The sequence below is a fragment of the Armigeres subalbatus genome, chromosome 2 (assembly GCF_024139115.2).
Source record: "Armigeres subalbatus isolate Guangzhou_Male chromosome 2, GZ_Asu_2, whole genome shotgun sequence".
NCBI lineage: Eukaryota > Metazoa > Arthropoda > Insecta > Diptera > Culicidae > Armigeres > Armigeres subalbatus.
Window position 1 is genome coordinate 36731295 of NC_085140.1, and position 20652 is coordinate 36751946.

At 40.4% G+C, this 20652-nt stretch overlaps 1 protein-coding gene and 1 non-coding gene across 2 annotated transcripts in view; both read right to left on the bottom strand.

Moving 5' to 3' along the window:
* Positions 1–5398: 5398 nt before the first annotated feature.
* Positions 5399–20652, bottom strand: part of LOC134218459 (hyccin-like) — an 83753-nt gene continuing 68499 nt past the window's right edge. The window contains 1 exon segment of the mRNA XM_062697468.1: positions 5399–6354. Coding sequence (XP_062553452.1) covers positions 5696–6354 — 659 coding nt within the window. The 3' untranslated portion in view covers positions 5399–5695.
* Trnaa-agc (transfer RNA alanine (anticodon AGC)) lies at positions 13311–13385 on the bottom strand. Its single transcript has one exon. It is a non-coding gene; the product is annotated as a tRNA-Ala (tRNA).

Consider the following 20652-nt stretch of genomic DNA (forward strand, 5'->3'; position numbering starts at 1 on the left):
ATTGGCATTTATATAAATTATAATTACAATATTATTTTTCCCCTCTTCTGCATCTAGGCTGTTTAGATGGCTACACGTTAATAATTGATATTCTTATCAACGATTTAGGTTCTTTTCAATTTCCCAGAAAACTGTCTGTCGAGAAACGTATTTCATTTGAATCTTTTTTCCAGAATATATTTACTGATTCCAAGCAGACCTTTCCTCAGTACGTTTACCCAAAAAAGTTTGGTAAAAGTGAAAGTCAAAGTAATTCTATTTTATTGAATTTTCGTTCGTATCACTTTTTTAAATCAAACGGTCGCTCGAGATAAGGCGAAATGCGTGATGTGGTCTTTCTTTAAAAGCACGCGTTTGCTCGGTGTAATGCGAAAGGGGAGACTGTTATTTCTTTCAAATTACGCAATAGCTCGGGATAATGCAAAAGAGTTGATGGTGCCTTCTTTTAAAGTACTCAAAAGGGGAGATTATTCCTTCTTTTAAATTTCACGATTGCTCAGGATAATGCAAAAGAGTTGATGGTGCCTTCTTTGAAAGCATGCATCTTGCCTTCTTCAGAGTTGATGATGCCTCCTTTTATATTAAATGATTGCACGTAAAGCACGCATTTGCTCGGTGCAATGCAAAAAGGGAGGAGATCATTCCTTCTTTAAATATATGCGTTTCCTCTGCATAATGCAAAAGAGTTGATGGTGCATGCATCTTGCCTTCTTCATTGTAAATATCAAGAAGTCTATGTTGAAGTCCAGCTTTAAGTTGCATATGAAATATGATTATTGAAAATAAGGTCATTTTCACTGCGTTATGCCAAACGACCATTGTGCGAAACGACTATTATGCCAAATGGCCATTATGACAAACGACTTTATGCCAAACGGCTTAATATCAAATGACTTTATGCCAAACGGGGTAGCCTCTTTTTAAACTATTGAAATCTCATTTCACAACTGAAACACTAACAGCCTCTTAGCGATCAACCGCCAAAGTGTATCTTTTTATAGCGAAAGGAGAATCACGCCCTTTGATCTGTTGGTTTAGAATGTCCGCATAAGTTAAAACAGCCTAATGCAATTCTGCCTTTCGTGATTATGCCTTTTGTGATTCCGCCTTTCGTGTTTCTGCCTTTTGTATCGTTCCGCCTTTCGTTCATTCTGCCTTTCGTATTCCGCCTTATGTGCCTTCCGCCTTTCGTAGGACACCCAAATGGATGTTGCTTTCGTTGGTTTTAGCCCCTACGACGATGGACGGAAATACCTGCCATGTCCCTAAACTGACTTGATACAATTGGTCAGCACCAATACAAACTCGGGGTGGGTGGCTTGCACTGTCCTCTTTTGAGCCTCTTCCTATCATGTACTTAGTCTTCGACGTGTTGATGACTAGTCCAATCCGTTTAGCTTCGCTTTTCAGTCTGATGAAGGCTTTCTCCCAAAGATACGTGCCATAATATCAATGTCGTCTGCGAAACCAAATAACTGGACGGACTTCGTGAAAACCGTACCTCTCGTGTCAATCCCTGCCCTTCGTATTATTCCCTCCAAAACGATGTTGAATAGCAGACACGAAAGACCATCACCTTGCCGTAACCCTCTACGCGTTTCGAGGGGACACATCACCCGATCCATCGCGCCTTGACCAACCGTATCAGTTTATCCGGAAATTCGTTTTGTGCATTAGCTGCCATAGCTGGTCCCGATCGATTGTATCATATGCGGCTTTGAATTCGATATATAGATGATGTGTGGGCACGTTGTATTCGCGGCACTTCTGCAGTACTTGACGAATGGCGAACACCTGGTCTGTGGTGGAGCGTTCACCCATAAATCCCGCCTGGTACTGCCCCATGAACTGCCCGCCTTGTAGGCGGCGTTCAGCAATGTGCCGGTCGATCTCCTCCTGGATTTCCTGGAGATTCGGAGCCGGAAGTCGCGCGTCCTGCGCGCGTGCTCTCAGGTTCATTACCATAACGCCACCGTTGTCTGCCACATCGCCATTCAGGTGCTCTTCGTAGTGCTGCTGCCACCTTTCGATCACTTCACGGTTATTCGTAAGAAGGTTCCCGGTTCAACGATGTATTAATGTACAAAATAAATCCAAGATGGCGACCGAATTGAGTATGACTGCCTTCATTATTGCCAAATTGAGGCCACATTCTTCCTCTTCCCAACGATATGCTGACCTCCGAAATCGGTTGTGAAATGTTCTAGTTATGACAGTTTTGGTGAATCAAGAATTGACAAAAATCGAGGATTATGGACCCCTCGATTTTTGTCAATTCTTGATTTAATGAATTTCGAGTATAGCTAACGAGGGGTCCATCTTTTTGAGGAATTTAACTCTGATTCTTCATATACTCACCGAAAACTTCCGAATGAATGTAAATTTAGACGCATTTTTTTTAGAACAGCGTGCAAATAGTGACCAGATCTCAGCAAGAAGTACTCTTGTACAAAAGTTAAACTCGGAAGGTAAAAAAACTTCTCTTGTCGAAAGATTCGGCGCTATCGTATATGTAAAAATAGCCAGCATGAGTTAACCACCTGAAGTTTGTATGGCGAAAGACATCTAACGCGGGTTTTCTCAACAGTAGGAACTGTTCACGAAAAACTATGGTACCAGTCATGTAGGAAGGTGTCCGCTACTACGCCTGCCAAAGAATTTTTCGATTAAGGTGCTTATTTTAGATTGATGCATTTCGCCATCTTCTTCTTCTTCTTATTGGCATTATATCCCCACACTGGGACAGAGCCGCCTCGCAGCTTAGTGTCCATTAAGCACTTCCACAGTTATTAACTGCGAGGTTTCTAAGCCAGGTTACCATTTTTGCATTCGTATATCATGAGGCTAGCACGATGATACTTTTATGCCCAGGGAAGTCGAGACAATTTCCAATCCGAAAATTGCCTAGACTGGCACCGGGAATCGAACCCAGCCACCCTCAGCATGGTCTTGCTTTGTAGCCGCGCGTCTTACCGCACGCATTTCGCCACACTGATTTCCAAAAGTTAACTAGTGTGCCGCTATAAGCACGCTCAAATCAGGCGATTCATTTGTTCAAAAAACACTATTTCGATGTTTTCACGAAATTGTGTAAAATGGATGCATGCTATTTCTCAAACAAATGGTGCAATTGTTCTGTTCTGTTTTAGCCGAAATCAGCATCCATTGGCCTTGACGAAGTCGTGTTGCTGCCATCTAGTGGAGGCAGACATGTTGAATTTCTGTATGAATTCACTGTATTTCGACATGCTGAAGATATAAATTATATTTGGAAATACTTTTGAAATGTTGAAAACATTGACAAACTGAAATTTTTTGAAGAATTTTTTGAATTTTTTAAATTTCTAACCCAAGAATTTTGGAAAACTACGTTAGGATACTTATCAACACTTGTGATTTCCCTTCGATATTCTAGTCTCTTTAAGAAAGGGCACATACTGGAGTGCGCCAATTACCGAGGAATAACCCTCCTTAATTCGGCGTACAAAATTATGTCCCGTATTCTGTTCAACAGATTGAGACCGCTTGAAGAGTCCTTCGTCGGTGAATACCAAGCAGGTTTTCGTGAGGGCCGATCAACGACGGATCAAATGTTTACCCTGAGACAAATCCTTGATAAATTCCGGGAGTACAACTTGCAGACACATCATCTGTTTATTGATTTCAAGGCGGCGTACGACTCAGTGAAACGGAATGAATTATGGCAAATTATGCTTGAACATGGTTTTCCGGCGAAACTGATACGGCTGATTCGTATAACGTTGGACGGATCGAAATCAAGTGTAAGGGTTGCGGATGAAATATCGACGTCATTTGTTACCTTAGATGGATTAAAGCAGGGTGATGCACTCTCGAATCTACTGTTCAACATAGCGCTCGAAGGAGCGATTAGGAGAGCTGGTGTGCAAAGAAGCGGTACCATTATCACAAAATCGCATATGCTCCTGGGATTTGCGGACGATATCGATATTATCGGAATTGATCGCCGCGCCGTGGAAGAGGCTTTTGCGCCTTTTAAGAGGGAGACAGCGAGGATTGGACTCACGATCAATACCAGCAAAACGAAGTACATGGTCGCTGGCAATCAACGTGGGTTCATTAGTGGTAGCGGTAGCGAAATAGTGCTGGATGGTGAAAATTTTGAAGTGGTAGAAGAATTTGTGTATCTTGGAACATTAGTGACGTGCGATAATGATGTTACCCGCGAGGTGAAAAGGCGTATTGCAGCTGCAAATAGGGCTTATTACGGACTTCGTAACCAGCTTAAATCCCGTAGTCTGCAAACGAAAACAAAACTCGCGCTGTATACTACTCTGATTCTTCCGGTGGCTTTATACGGCCATGAGACATGGACGTTAAAGGAGGCTGATCGGAGAGCTCTCGGAGTGTTTGAGCGTAAGGTGCTGCGGACAATACTCGGCGGTAAACAGGAGAACGGTATCTGGCGGCATCGCATGAATCACGAATTGTACCAGGTGTATAAAGGGCTGGATATTATTAAGCTTATACAACACGGCAGACTACGGTGGGCTGGTCACGTTGTTCGTATGCCGGAAGAACGTCAAGCGAAGATAATATTTAGTAGAGAAGCCGGAAGAGGCCGCAGGCTTCGTGGAAGGCCGCGTACACGAAGGCTTTTTGCAGTTGAAGAGGACCTGAGGGCGCTCAATGTTCAGGGCGACTGGAAGCGATTGGCCCAGGATCGAGTCCAGTGGAGAAGGATACTCCATTCGGCGTAGGTTCATCGAAGAGCTGTAGCCCATCAAGTATCAAGTAAGTATTCTAGTCTACAACCGATATTCGCAGTGGTAAAAAGCCATGTGAATGGTGCAATTACAATCGACAAAATAAAAGTAGTGAACAAAATATGAGATTTTTTTTTTCATTCAGCGACCAATGGTTGCACCGAGAAAATTTGAAAAGTAATAGTCGCAAAATGATATGACGCTAAAATTTCCAATATTTGCATAGATAACGTAAAAGTCATTTAAAATTTCAATACATTTTGATTATGATAGAAATTCTGTATACCCATAGTTCTACTGCTGTCGCATCAAAACGTTGTATGACTCACCACAACTCTGATTGCATGCGAAAGCATAAAAAAAACTTTTTAATATCGATTGATTGAATGATATAAATGTCTTAGGCATATGCTGTTGGTTGAAATAAAAATGCGTTAAATTATAGGATAAGAGTGATATGTCCTATCGGAGTACTGTTACTTTCGTTCTTCTTCTTAATTCCTTCACATATTAAAAACAAAACAACTCACTGTTTCAGTAATGAGTCAATAGTAACGTCTACAACAAACAAACATGGATGGTGGAAGACAAGTGGAGAAACTTTTGTTCCTGTTGAACAATAGGAGACCATTTCGAATAATAAACCTTCATAGTTTGCGGTGATTTGATAAAACCAATACATAGTAGAAACTTTAATTATAATTTAGCGCAATAAACTGAAAAATTACGTTTCTATAGAAATGCAACTAAAGATAAAACCAATATACTTGTGGAAGGTCCTTATATTCCATAAAAACAACATAATGAGTCTCATACTAGCAAACATTACACCAACCAAATACCGCAGCACAGTGTACCATTTATAAAACTAATCGTAAATAACGCAAAAGCAAAATAACATAAACAAATATTACAAAACTACGTTAACACATTTTCATATCTGGTAAATCTTAAACTTGACTAACTTGTATACTGCCGTGACTTTTAATGTCCAGTGCGGATTTGTCCAGGTTGTTATTGTTGGTGATATTGTTATTGAGGCTCATCTCGTTGCCCGAGTCGAACGATTCGCCCACCTCGAGCGGATTTGCTCCTCCCCCGTTTCGATCCACGACATCCAACCCATCCATGCCGCCAGCACTCCCAACTTTATCGTCCGTCCCCATCATCACACCCCCGTTCGACAACGGCACCGATTGCTTCACCACCCCCACCCCCAATTCCCCGCCCGTCGTCGGCATACTGCTAATAATATCAATACTATTGCTCTTCCGCTTGGCCATCGTCTGTGGGCTGGCCCGTTCCGTTTCGATGAGCTCGGCACTGGTTTGCTGCTGCATCTGGAGCGACTGCTTACCGGCCAGCTTCTCCTTTATGCCTCCGGAAGATTTCTTAGTACCCACGCCACCCAATCCACCTCCACCGCCGTCGTCCTTGTCTTTGTCTTTTTCTTTCAGCTTCATGAAGCCCACCAGAACCTTGTGGGTTTTGGAGTCTTTCACCTTGCCGGGGCCGGATTTGGGCCCGTCGCCGCCGCTTTCACTCTCCTCATTAATACTGCTCAGCTGGCCGTTCTCCTCCTTGGTGGGGCCTTGAATAGGAATATCGTCTAATTTGTGCGAAACAAAGAAAAGAAAATGAGAAATTCTGTTATCATCGCCGTTTGGAGGGTCCACATTCATCAATCAGTTTTGTGCATTACACTTATTAGGACAGAGTGATTGTATTATTTACAGTGTTGCTCGTCTAACGGAATTCACTCGGGGGATAAACCGTAGATAACAGGTGGATGGAAATGAACAATGTAAGAACATTCTTCAATTGTTCGTAATGAAGTTCTTACCCCTTAAGCTCATATCATTATTTCTGCAAAGCAACTGCAACAAAATGCAAACTCTTAACATTTCCGAGGAAATCGAATCATTAGCCATGCAGCAAATAATATCCTTCTGAGTTCCATTGTACGTACCATTCGACGACAAAGGGGGTCAAATACGATGCTCCTTAGAATTCGCGTGTCGGTGAGCAAAATATGTAATCACATAAAAGGACTCTGTCCATACGCTATGGCTAGCGAATATCACGATGGCGTCCCCAATGGGATATTGATTTTCAATTATGTGAGTTTTTGCATTTAAGAAAAGGTTCATGGGTCCACAATAATGAATTACCTTCTCACCGATAGTCAATTCATTTTGAATATTGGTCAAATATGTATAATTGGACCGCAGCAAAAATCCAAAAACAATTGCATTTCTGCCTTTCTTGTACAATAAAGTTGTAATAGATTAAGGCTATAACTCCACTAGCGAAATTGTCTGAAAAAACAAAGCACCATGCGTTCGCTTTTCTTGATATAGCATGACGTTCTGTCTCGCAACGCAACATCGTTAAATTTTTATCCAAATGTAAAAAAATAACTATTAGTTTTCCAATCATATTTATTATTTGTTTCATTAACACAAGCACGATGATTATGTGAGAATAACAAAAAGATATTTAGGGCCGAAATGTCCTTTTGCTATTCTCTCTTCCTCTACCATTTAGTCTACATGTGAGTAATTGGTTGTATTGAATGTATAAAGTAAATTTTTCTCATCAAACGACCAGAATGCCCACCAATATCAAAACCTACAAACAATCAACAATTAAGAAAAACTGACAAGACGCTTAGTAAGTGAAAATCACGTACATACTTAAAAGAAATAAGAAAACATGCCACATTTTCAGACATAGAAATAACAAAAGCAACAAATAAATAGTAAAAAGCGAAACACAGTAGGTATCAGTTGAATGGATCCGGAACCACGTTCGGTGGCTTTCATTCATACCGATTGTCATCCAATGCTTTCAATTGTCTGAGGAAGGGGACACATTGATTGGTGTTTGTAGAGAATTTTATTCCTCAGTACACGTTTCACCAGCAGATGCTCGGCACGGCACACCATGCGATGAATGGTGGGTGGTGACTTGTGTTGATTGAAACGTGGAAATACTCTAGGATTTATATCTTGAGATATGCTGAGAACTGATTGTAAGTAACACGGGTTTGAATTTTGTTTCTTTAAAATGTGAAGAGAAAGAACCGTCGGAAACATTGTAGGAATGCTTGAACGTTTGATTGTAAAATTGATGAATTTTAATTTTCTCTGTACATAAGAAAACTGATCCAAAATTATTTATCAGATCGCTCTGCAGATCGCTTACTGCAGGTAAACTGTCAGAATTCGAAATCTGATAGATTACCTTTAAGAGCTGGTGTAACCCAAGGCAGCATACTGGGGCCCATATTGTATAACAATTTTACTTCTGACTTACCTGATTTACCACCAGGGTGTCAAAAATCTTTGACACGGGCCTTTCAGTCAAATGGCGAAGCCTTCGTGTCATTTGTAGTAGATTGCAAAAAAGTTTGGATATTTTTCCACTCACTTACAAAAATGGAAAATTTCCCTGAATGCTTCCAAAATTCAGCTTTTAATTTTCCCACATAAGCCGAGAACTACTTATTTGAAACCTTCTAGCAAACATATTGTCACTATGAATGGGGTTCTAATCATTTGGTCTAGCGAAGCTAAATATTTAGGATTCCGCTAGATAAAAAACTAACTTTAAAACATCACATTGAAGGCATTCAAGCCAAATGTAGCAAATACAGGGGTTAGGTAAAAAGGTAGAGATAGGCAACATTTAGTCGAAGTTCAAATCAGCATAACTTCGCATAGAATGATCCGATTTTGATGAAACCGTCCTGTCCTCATGCAAAACTTCAGATTAGCCTTCGGCCACCAGAGACGTTCTGGGTTTTCCAAAGGTAGCTTGAGCTTGAGCTTGAGCTTGATTGACTGCTCGTAGTTGCTACTCCATTATCAGATCAGCTGTTCTTGCACAGGGAACCAACAGATGTTTGCTTGGGACTAACTCACATCTTCAATGTACAAGTACTGGTGATCTCATTTGTTAGGTCATACAGGCGCCTGCCACGCCAGAATACAAGTCAATGTAGGGAAGGGGGAGGAAATGATGATGCAATCACTCGCCCACTGCAAGCCGAATATACCTCTGCACTTGCCACGAGTTCATGCGGAATTTGTTGAAATTTTTGGGTTAGGTTCGAGAGGCAGAGGTCCGTCTTGGTTAACGAGCTGCCAATGTGATAGATAGGAGAAAGCAACTGATGGAATTTCTAATTGGAAGTAGGAAACGAGCTCTATAGTTCATATCCAATTCTAGCAGATTACTGTTAGAATACTCAAGTTGAAGGTATAGGAATAGTAATGGAAACGGTATGGAAATCCATTTCCAGTTTTAGTGATTGCTAGAACATGAGAAATATAGAGAAAGATACAAAGTAGGAGAATGGAACGGACCTGGGATTGAACCCACGACCTCCTGCGTATGAGGCAGAAGCAGTAGCCATATGACTACCAAGTCCGCTGACGTTCCGGGTTTTCCAAAGGTATGTTAAAAATGCATTTTTTCTTCTGCTTGTCGTATAATGTTTTTGTTTTTATTTCGTTTAATGCATGATAACAAAGCTTCGGAAGTATCGACGGGCTATTTTGCGACATATAAAAGCCAGGCAAACACACAAGGCTCGTTGACCTCAAATAATAGCAAGTTTTCGCCAAGGAAAGTTAATTGTCGATATTTAGTACTAACTACGTACGTACCAATCACCCAAAATAAGCAATTAAATATATCGCATGGTTCCAGCTGGTGCCAAAACCGGCCCCACATGAAGGCCCTTGGAACTATAAGGGTGACAGTGGACACTATCATTCTGGATATGTTTCTGTAATCATCGTGTCGCAAAGCCATGAATTATGATATTCATATTTGCATTATTTTAATCTGTTATCATTTCATCATGTTCCCGGAATCGTTTTTACGGAAAAAGCTATATCTCTGCGTAGTTTTGATGGAATCTCGATCTACAGCCACCATCTCAGATCTCATATCTCGACGTTTCATGCATTTTTAAGTCATTTTTGGGAAAATTTTCATGGATAAAAATGTCAAAACTTTGGTGAATTTTAGGCACCCCTAAATCATGTCCGATTGAGATCAAATTTTGCATGGGGTCATATTTTGGGGTAATGAAACTTGTTAGCAATGTCGTTTTTTGAAATACGATGACAATTTTTTTCCCATACATTCCATTGGCACCCTAATGGACTAGTTGCTGCCAGAAAGAAGGCACTACAGAGGATTCAAAATAAAATTTTGAAAAGGATTCTGAAGTTGCTTCCGTGGTAGAGTAAGGTGGGGCAAGGTAGATTACGGGGTAAGATGGGTCAGGGTCGATTTGATGATAAAATTGGTAGAGTATGACAAGTAAAAATATTTTTCAGCATTCTTTCTTATGCGAAACACAGTTTTTATAAAACGTGTAATCTCATCGAGCAACGTAAAATTCAAACATTTTTAGTAATATAGTTAAAGAATCATAAGTAATGTAGGTGGTGTTGTACTGATTACGTTGAAATAAATTAATTTGATCGAATAATAGACATTCTAGCATGAACTTGCAAATGGGGCAAGATGGGTCAACACATACTGAACAGCATTGTTCGTATTAAAACATATGTTTCATTGCAGCTTTAATGGTTTTAAGGCTACTTTTGCGCATAATGGTGTTAATTTGTTCATTAAAAGATTGACCCAATAGATGGGGAGAAGAGCCCGCCCTTTATCCACGAGATGTTAACAATATGAAGTTGGCGATTCCACTCTTCCTATCCAAATCGCTTCAATCGGGTGCCCTGATGGTTTTATATAATGGTTTCATAATCAATATCAAGTATAAATTGTTAAAATATATATTGGATTAAGCTCACCAAATTTCCTTTCGATGAATATCCTGAGGGTATATTTCATTATGAACCAATAACTTGATTGAGGAACCAGATATCCGAAGTCTTTCAAGGAAAAATCTGGAATCCATATATGTACAAGAAATGGTCTGTGAAATTGCCTGACTGTTATGTGCTTCTGAATCTCATGCTAAAACTATCTACTCCGATCTTGTCCGATTGTTCAGGTGTTAGGAAATATAAATCAGGATGGTGCTGGCTCATAGTCAAACGTCGTTGAATATAACGGCTTGAATATAACTTTGACTAGGTGAAGCAATCTTGACCGGCTTCTTGTCAGTTCTTTGGATTTTTAAGCCCTGATGTTAAAGCATGAAATTTATTTGAAGTTTTCGTTTTTTATTGTATTTTAACATAATGATATTTTGCATTTTTTTTTACGTCTTCCTTCTTACGCTAATAATATGCGTGCTCCATATTCCACGCTATCTCCAATTTCAGATTTTGCTTGAGATTTTGCAACAAAGCTAGGTATGATTATTGAAGCAAAAAAGGGTGACGGCTGCGAGCACTGAGAAAGACGTCCGATGTCTTTTTCATTTGTCTGTGTGTAATTTAATATTGGGAATAAAAACAATATTGATTGCAAAATTGAAAGATGACACATCTTACCCCAGTATTTTATGAATAAAATGAAAATAAACTTCTACTTTAATGACTGAAAATGAAATAAAAAGTGAAATTTTTGTTATTTTATACCCCTGGCTTAGGTGACCCATCTTGCCCCATCCATGCCGTGAATCGCATATCTGTCCCATTTTTGCTGGATTTCCTATTCATATGGTACAAATATGCGATTCACGTCAGAATGAACTCAAAAGAATTTCTAATGTTGAGACATTGCAACAAATGTCCAATAAAATAATTTCCAATTTAAGACAAAAATTATTGCAACGATTAGCTCCTTGTACCCTTAGTATAAATTAGGTTAAGTTTAGTTTAAGTTTAAAGCATTTTGTTAAGAAAATTATTTTGAGCTTTTTAGTGGAATGTCTTCACTTGTCATAAGACGAGTTTGTACAAATGTACAATCCCATTGAATTCCACCACTTAATTGTATCTTGACAGATACGTATTTCGACCTCAACAGTAATCGCATATCTGAGGTTGAGGTCGAAATACGTATCTGTCAAGATACAATTAAGTGGTGGAATTCAATGGGATTGTACAAACTCGTCTTATGACAAGTTTAAAGCATTGTAATTCCTACATGGCTCAATTCAACCAGAGGAAAAATCCTAACTGCCAGAGGCAAGTGAAATGTATTCATGATAATTGAAAATGTGTTAAGAAAACACGGAACACCTAGTCTTAGAGATGAATGCATGTATTAGATACCTAATTAGCAAATAAGTAAAAAAAAAATGTAGGAATGCTAAACAATACCACTCAAAATGGTACATAGCTGCACGAACAAGCAAAAAGAAAAGAGCGGCAACCCAATAATCATTATCCATCTATCTGTATATATAAATAAAAATGAGTTTAAATTCGCTTCCTGACGATTTAATTCAAGAACGGCTTCACCGATTTGCAAAAAGTCCCTCCCTATTGATTCGTTTTGGGATCCGTAAGGTTCGTATATCCAAAAAGCTGGTGAACTTGGACTATAACTTTGGGTCAGTGGTTGAGGAGAAAAAACAATAGTACGGAAATTGATCTAGAGTGCGGTGCTGCAAATAGTTTACCCGGGAAAAGCTGGGTTTTTGGCGCTAGTTAATGATAAAAAGTAAACCACGTCCTTGAATCTCCCAGAACATAAATTTTGTCCATCCAGAATATGGCAGACTTAGACTTGCCCATATACATGCCAGTCGGTTAAGAAAATGCATGAAAAATCGCGACGTAAAATGAAATGTTTAACAACTGTCTAAGTGAACCATAGTTGAAGACATTCAACTAAAATTATTTAATAATTTATTTGAAATGTATAAATAATTACTCACCTCGGAATCCAAAACTAAATTCGTTCGCGTTTTCAAAGACACACTACTCAATACGCTCAATACGGAAGCAACGCACAACTGTCATTTTTAATATTTCACGAATTCTGCGACTGAGCATTACAGGATTTACAGTTGTGTGTGTGCTTCCGTATTGAGTAGTGTGCCTTTGAAAATGCGATTAGATTTAAGGTGAATCGCGGCTGTATCCAATTTCTGAACTACATCACGCGTATAGGCGCACATAACTCCAAAAGCAAGCGACAGGACGCAAATACCAATTTTTCGACCTTGTTTAGTTGCAACACGCATAAAATTATGTTTTTGAGACGTGCTAATCACCAATAAATTGACATTTGTGTCACCCAAAACGCGAGGTTAGGGCTAAGACGTCCAGTTCAGGAGTTCAGAACATGCGATCCGTGCATTGCTAAACATCCCAGCAGGTCTATTGACCTGATAGAATTTCACTCATTATGTTTACTAGCTACTACACCCCTAATCGCATAATTGAAACACTCGCATTTTTGTTCATTTAGTAAAAAGCCTGTGAATCGTTCAGAAAGCTCAATTTACTGCATCTAAAAACATCCCAGCAGCTCCAGTTCAATCAAAGTTAATAACCTTTTTCCGGGGATTAAACCACCCGACTTGGACATTAATTTACAATGTTGTGAAAACTCATATGTGAATATGTACATTATGTGGAAGATATTGATTTGAAAAATGTATTGGAGGTAACTACTTTCCCTTCGATGGGACTCGAACCCACGACCCTCAGTATGCTAGACTGGTGCTTTAACCAACTAAGCTACGAAGGACCTCCGTCGGCCTTCGCAACCTAGCGGCTACTGAATGAGCTCGAGATTCCCAAATTGGACGCATAGTCAAAAGTCAAATGTGTATGTGTATAGTCACATGTGTATAGTACACGTTCACATTAGAGCAGCCCAGCAGCTCCATTGTGCCAATAAGATTTCACACAACACTCTTACAAACAACTACCGTGAGCGTGCCTTATTCTGCGCGGCTCCTAATTCTGCGCACTTTGACACTAAAACATTTTTTAAAATTTTCTTTACTGTTATTATTAAATTTACTTACACGTCATCAAAAAGTTGGGAATTTATTGTTGTCATGGGCAGATAATAAAGTAATAAATTAGCGTTGATAAAGGGAATATGAAGAAAAACAAAATCGGTAAAATCGAAAATGTCAAAAAATGGCCTCCATTAGCAGCAGCGCTAAAATGCACATAAACAAATTTTTCTCAAAATTGAGCAAAAAAAAGATTTGGACTCATTTTTTTAAAGCGAAGTGCAAAAGCAGATCATTTGTTGCTTTAATATGATGAAAATCGGCTCTCAAAGTGTAATCTCTATCTTATAGAAAACATTTTATGTTGCGCAGAATATGGCACAAAATTTACTTTCTGTTCCTAATTGTGCGCGCGGAATGCATAGGTACAATAAGCCTGGCTTGTCACCCCAAATAGAACGTAGCAACTGTTTTGGCAAGGAAACATATTTTAAAATGCTGGAATAAAACAAGAAGGGCAAAAAAAAATGCGTAGATAGATTATCCGTAAAGAGACAAGGGATATCTGCTACTTGGCCTTGCGCAGCACATCTCCACTGAGCGTTTTTTAAACTTCGAGGTATCTAATCTTAATGTGTATATCACGTGACTAGTACCCTAGTACGTATAATTTTCCCTGAAAAATCGACATAATTGCCCACTCGGAGATTTCCTAAGTCGGACTGGCATTTCGATATTTGAGAAAATAGCACTTTGGGCAACATTAGCATTTATGTAAGACTGGTCTTATTATTCGCGTTGGATTACATTTATTTCCATTCCATATAAATATCGGATTTGGTCGGAATAAAAAATTGCCTTTTATCAATGGCGAACTTTAGTAAACAAGGCAAAACAGTGACTTGACCATTGGCATGAACACAATAACCGATCTGGAAAGTTGTCTAACGGAAAAAATGGATCGTCGAAAGCCAGGATCCCCGGCAAAAATGAATCCCGGGTCGAAAGCAACTTGTGGCGACGGCGAGCAATCGGATAATAGACTTGAAAAATGTAAAAGATCTTTGTGCACATACATCATACACACATACACGCACACACAGGCATCATCTCAATTCATCACAGCTGAGTCAACTGGGTTTGGGTCTAATTTGCCTGGTCTTATATGAAAGTTCGTTTTGGAGTAGACGTTTTTTCGTATACTTAGCGTACAAGAACGGTAAAACGTTGTAGTCAGATAGACTTTAGGAAACATACATGGTACTAAAAACATGCAAAAGTAATGAAATATTTGTATAAATGTTCAAAACCATTTCATGAAACAAAAAAAACCCAAAGTGAGTGTTTATTATTGTGCGCAGAATTAGGAACATTGTGCGCAGAATAAGGAACATTTCAAAATATGTGCGCAGAATTAGGAACCATATGGCAATCCACAAATCGATTAATAATAATGTTCTTAGTCAATTGATTCAAAATTTTAATGATTCATAGTCTTCTGTGGATTATAGTTACACAAGTACTACATAAAGGTATTCATAAATCATTATAGTTTCTCGATAACAACGATTTTATTTCAAAATTTTCTTAAATGCGCAGAATATGGTACCTCCACGGTACAGGTCTTTATGGTTATCAAACAGGCCAGGGTTTCAGAACGTGCAATCTACCCGATCAACCAAGTCCTGAACGATGTATCCGTTAAGCGCTAAACATCACATCAGATTCACTGAGCTGATACGATTTCATTCATTATTTTCATAAGCTACGATGGGCCCTCTAGGATTCGATGTTCTACGACTCGATATCGACTCGTGGAAGCAAATGATGCCATACTAATAATATTTTCACGGTTGCTCTTATGGTCCTTTCGAACAATTTTCCAAGGAACTTCTATTCCACATAGCGAATCATAGATGATCGACTTTATTATAGACCCTTTTTGGAGCTCGGATTATGTGATCTGTCCAACGAACCAACTTATGAATGGTGTATGATATGTTTTCCCAGTAGGTCCATTGAGTTGACATGACTTCAATTGTTATTCAAACAAGCTACTACAAACCAGAACCTAACTAGGTTCACCAAAACGTCCTGGAAACCGTAACGATTGAACTACTTGATTATCCAAGTCTGTGAACGCCAGTGCCTCTAAGCCCCGACAAAAAAAAACGAATCACAAGTTAACCTCATTGTCATTGTGCATCTTGACTCAAAACTGATTCATGAGCACCTTGGACATTGGATGCCATGCTCATGGAAATTAGGGTCATATGCTTATTACACTGGATTGGGTAAATACCGATGATGAGGTTATGAGAACATTGCAAAAACCTTGGTTGATCCGGTAGATACCGTGGGCTGAGCTCGAGAACATTTTGGAGTACCTTGAGCATCTCGTAGTCCTGAAAATTAATCAGATCAGTATTCAGATCTATCAAACAATGTGATTCAAACATGTCAGATTCATTTGCATGCTCTCTGAAGCGAAATCTTTCCAAGGTTTTGTATATCTGGGTCTTTAGGGTATAGTCAAACTTGATATTTTTGCTCCAAAGCCGACATCCTGGTAAACAATTTTGCTGAAGACAGTGGGGACCTATCTCGCTTCTGTGATGTTCACAGCCAATCTAAAACATATATGGCCCATTCGTCGGGTTAAATTTCGATTCCGGGAGTAGAGCTGTGCACCGCCACGCTACCGATAGATTTTGGTGTAACACCGCCGAAGCGTTTCCTAAGGAAGTTCGACGCGTCACTCGAGAAAATTTCGAAGCGATTTCCTAGGGAATTACGAATAATTTCTCGAGAATTCGAAGTGTTTCCCGAGGAAATTATGAAGCCACTCCAGGAGTTCCACTGGAAGTTCTACCAGGAGTTTCTCCGGAAGTTGCTTCAGGAGATTCCCCAGGAATTCCTCCGGACGATCCTCCTACAGTTCATGCTGAAGTTCCTCCAGGAATTCCTCCGAAAGATCCTCTGGAAGTTCCTCAGTTAGTTCCTTCAAAAAATCCTCCAGAAGTTCCTTTTGAAATTCTTAAGAAATTCATCCAGAAGTTCCTCCAGCAGTTCCTCTGGAAGGTCCTCCAGGAATTCCTACGGAAGCTCCTACAGAAATTCCTCCGGAAGTTCCACCAGGAATTTCTCCGGAAGTTCCTCCAGAATGTCCTCCGGAAGTTCCACCAGGAATTCCTCCGGAAGTTTTTCCAGGAATTCCTCTGAAAAATCCTCCGTTAGTACCTTCAAAAAATCCTCCAGAGGTTTCTCCAAAAAATCTTAAGAAAGTTTTTCCAGACATTCCTCCGTAAGCTCCTTCAGCAATTCCTCCGGAAATTCCACCGGAAGTTCCTCCGGAAGGTCCTCCAGAAATTCATCGGGAAGTTACTCTTCGGAATAAGGAAATACGAAATAAGAAATTCCTCCGGAAGCTACTCCACAAATTCTTCCGGAAGTTCTTCCAGAAATTTTCCGGATGTTCCTCCAACAATTTTACTAGAATGCAGCCAAATTTCTTCAGATTTTATTTCGTGAGTTCTCTCAAAAAATTCTCCAAACATTCATCTTAAATTATTGCCAAGTATTTCTCCGTTAATTCTTTCGCATATGCCCAAAAATTCACCCATTTTCTTGGTGATTTCTTCAGCAATTCACTTAGGATTTCCCTTAGAAATATCCACGTCTCCTTTCCCAGCACTTTCACACGGAAACAAATGCATACCCACAATCATGAATAAGTAATCATGAAATCATGAATCATGTCAGTTCATGAAATCATGACTAAAATTCATGATTTCAGGACTCTCACTCGGTGTACTCGAGTTCAAATCCCCTGTTGAACTTTTTTCTTAATTTTTCGATCTCAACAACCAAATCGTAACGCATTGGATGCGTTACGCGAAAATAAATCATGAAATCATGATGGTTATATATTCTTGGTGTATTTTCATAATTTTCATAACTAAAATCCATCGTGTTGCATAGGCGCCTGCATAGGATGTGGTGGGGTTTGACAGTGGGCCCTGTTAAACCTCTATAAAAAGCTGCATGAATCCGCAAGTAGGCTCCGCCAAAGCAACCGTGTGCCGCTCAAAGCGCTCAAGCCCAAGTCCTGGTGTTAGGTGGGACGCTACCCGATCAGGAATGCATAACAAAATTATATCTCAATTATATCAATGGTTGTTATTTAAAACAACGTGTGTTATAAATAGATAATTCGATAAAAATGTGTCTTCGGCCAGTTTTATTCCATATCAAAATTAAAACAACATTAGTTATGATTATTTTCACAAAATAATTGCCTACATTTTTTGTAGACATTGGAAACAAAATCGGAGGTAATCACCTTCAATATAACTTGAACCCGCTCGATATTTATGCATAGCTGGAACAAAGTTAATTGCCTACATTATGGATGGAAATCCGTTGTGGTAGCGTACCAGCTTTCTATCCATGATGTAGGCAATTACCTTGAAAGTAGATTTTTGTACAGAAAAATTATATCAACGTTAGATATAATGTTGATATGAAGGTATCAACCTCTGTTTTAATTGTGTTATGGCTAGAGGTATTTTTGATATAATTTTTGTTATTTTAACAACTAACCAGCAAAATTTATAACACATTTTGTTACAATATTTTTCTGAAATAAATAACTCCCCTTGTTATAATTTTGTTAGGCATTCTTGATCGGGTAAACAGCCCTGACACGATGGCCTTCCTACCAGACAGGAGGTTTGCCCAGGTCCAATAAGCCGCCTTTAACCCTCTCCCGCCCATGGTGTCTGTGGTGCACCATCAAATTTTGCACCTTCTAACCTTCATCGAATTGTTTCAACAACAAAAAGAATATTGGACACATCTTTATGGTTCCATTAGACTGCAATTATAATCAATTTGACTAAAAATAGTCGAACTATTGAAAACAATAAATGAACAAATTTACAATCAAAAAATTTTTTCGTTTTCCATTTAAGGTATGCCAAATAACTTTTGTTCTAGCATTTTTCTTAAAGATGATTCCTTCCTCGTGAAATCTCTAAACAAAGTCGTGGGCGGGAAAGGGTTAAAAACAACTATTACGAACGACTTAGAAGATAATACAACTCGATACAATTGGCAATGACCTAGGCGACAAGGATCACGATTGGAAGCTTGGAACATGACACTGCAAGTCGCTAGGCTTCGCAGGTTGTGACAGGATAATCTACGATGAATTACATCCCCGCAACTTTGATGTCGTAGCGCTGCAGGAAATCTGCTGGACAGGACAGAAAGTGTGGAAAAGCGGGCATCGAGCGGCTACCTTCTACCAAAGCTGTAGCACCACCAACGAGCTGGGAACCGTCTTCATAGTGCTGGGCAAGATGCGCCAACGCGTGATTGGTGCATAAACTTTTTAGCCTCCCGCGGAATGGTAGTCCGAAGCACTTTCTTCCCCCGCAAGAATATTCACAAGGCCACATGGAAATCACCTAATCAAGTAACGGAAAACCAAATCGACCACGTTCTAATCGACGGTAAATTCTTCTCCGACATCACGAATGTCCGCACTTACCGCAGTGCGAATATTGAATCCGACCACTACCTCGTTGCAGTATGCCTGCACTCAAAACTCTCGACGGTGATCAACACGCGTCGGAGTCGTCCGCCGCGGCTAAACATTGGGCGGCTACAAGACGGTAGGCTAGCCAAGACTACGCGCAGCAGCTGGAAGTGGCACTCCCAACGGAAGAGCAGCTAGGCGCAGCATCTCTTGAAGATGGCTGGAGAGATATTCGATCCGCCATTGGAAGCACCGCAACCGCTGCACTAGGCACGGTGGCTCCGGATCAGTGAAACGACTGGTATGACGGCGAATGTGAGCAGTTAGTTGAGGACAAGAATACAGCATGGGCGAGATTGCTGCAACACCGCACAAGGGCGAACGAGGCACGATACAAACGGGCGCGGAACAGACAAAACTCGATTTTCCGGAGGAAAAAGCGCCAGCAGGAAGATCGAGACCGTGAAGAGATGGAGGAACTGTACCGCGCTAATAACGCACGAAAGTTCTATGAGAAGTTGAACCGTTCACGTAAGGGCCACGTACCACAGCCCGATATGTGTAAGGACATAAACGGGAACCTTCTTACGAACGAGCGTGAGGTGATCCAAAGGTGGCGGCAGCACTACGAAGAGCGCCTGAATGGCGATATGGCAGACAACGGTGGCGGTATGGTAATGAACCTAGGAGCACGCGCGCAGGACATGCGACTTCCGGCTCCGAATCTCCAGGAAATCCAGGAGGAGATCGGCCGGCTGAAAAACAACAAAGCCTCTGGAGTTGACCAACTACCAGGAGAGCTGTTTAAACACGGTGGTGAGGCACTGGTTAGAGCGTTGCACTGGGTGATTACCAAGGTTTGGGAGGATGAGGTTCTGCCGCAGGAGTGGATGGAAGGTGTCGTGTGTCCCATCTACAAAAAGGGCGATGAGCTGGATTGTAGCAACTACCGCGCAATCACATTGCTGAACGCCTCCTACAAGGTACTCTCCCAAATTTTATGCCGCCGACTAACACCAATTGCAAGAGAGTTCGTGGGGCAGTACCAGGCGGGATTTATGAGTGAACGCTCTACCACAGACTAGGTGTTCGCCATACGTCAGGTATTGCAGAAATGCCGCGAATACAACGTGCCCACACATCATCTATTTATCGACTTCAAAGCCGCATATGATACAATCGATCGGGACCAGCTATGGCAGCTAATGCACGAAAACGGATTTCCGGATAAACTGATACGGTTGATCAAGGCGACGATGGATCTGGTGATCTGCGTAGTTCGAGTTTCAGGTCCCTTCGAAACGCGTAGAGGGTTACGGCAATGTGATGGTCTTTCGTGTCTGCTATTCAACATCGCTTTGGAGGGAGTAATACGAAGGGCAGGGATTGACACGAGTGGTACGATTTTTACGAAGTCCGTCCAGTTATTTGGTTTTGTCGACGGCATTGATATCATGGCACGTAACTTTGAGAGGATGGAGGAAGCCTACATCAGACTGAAAAGCGAA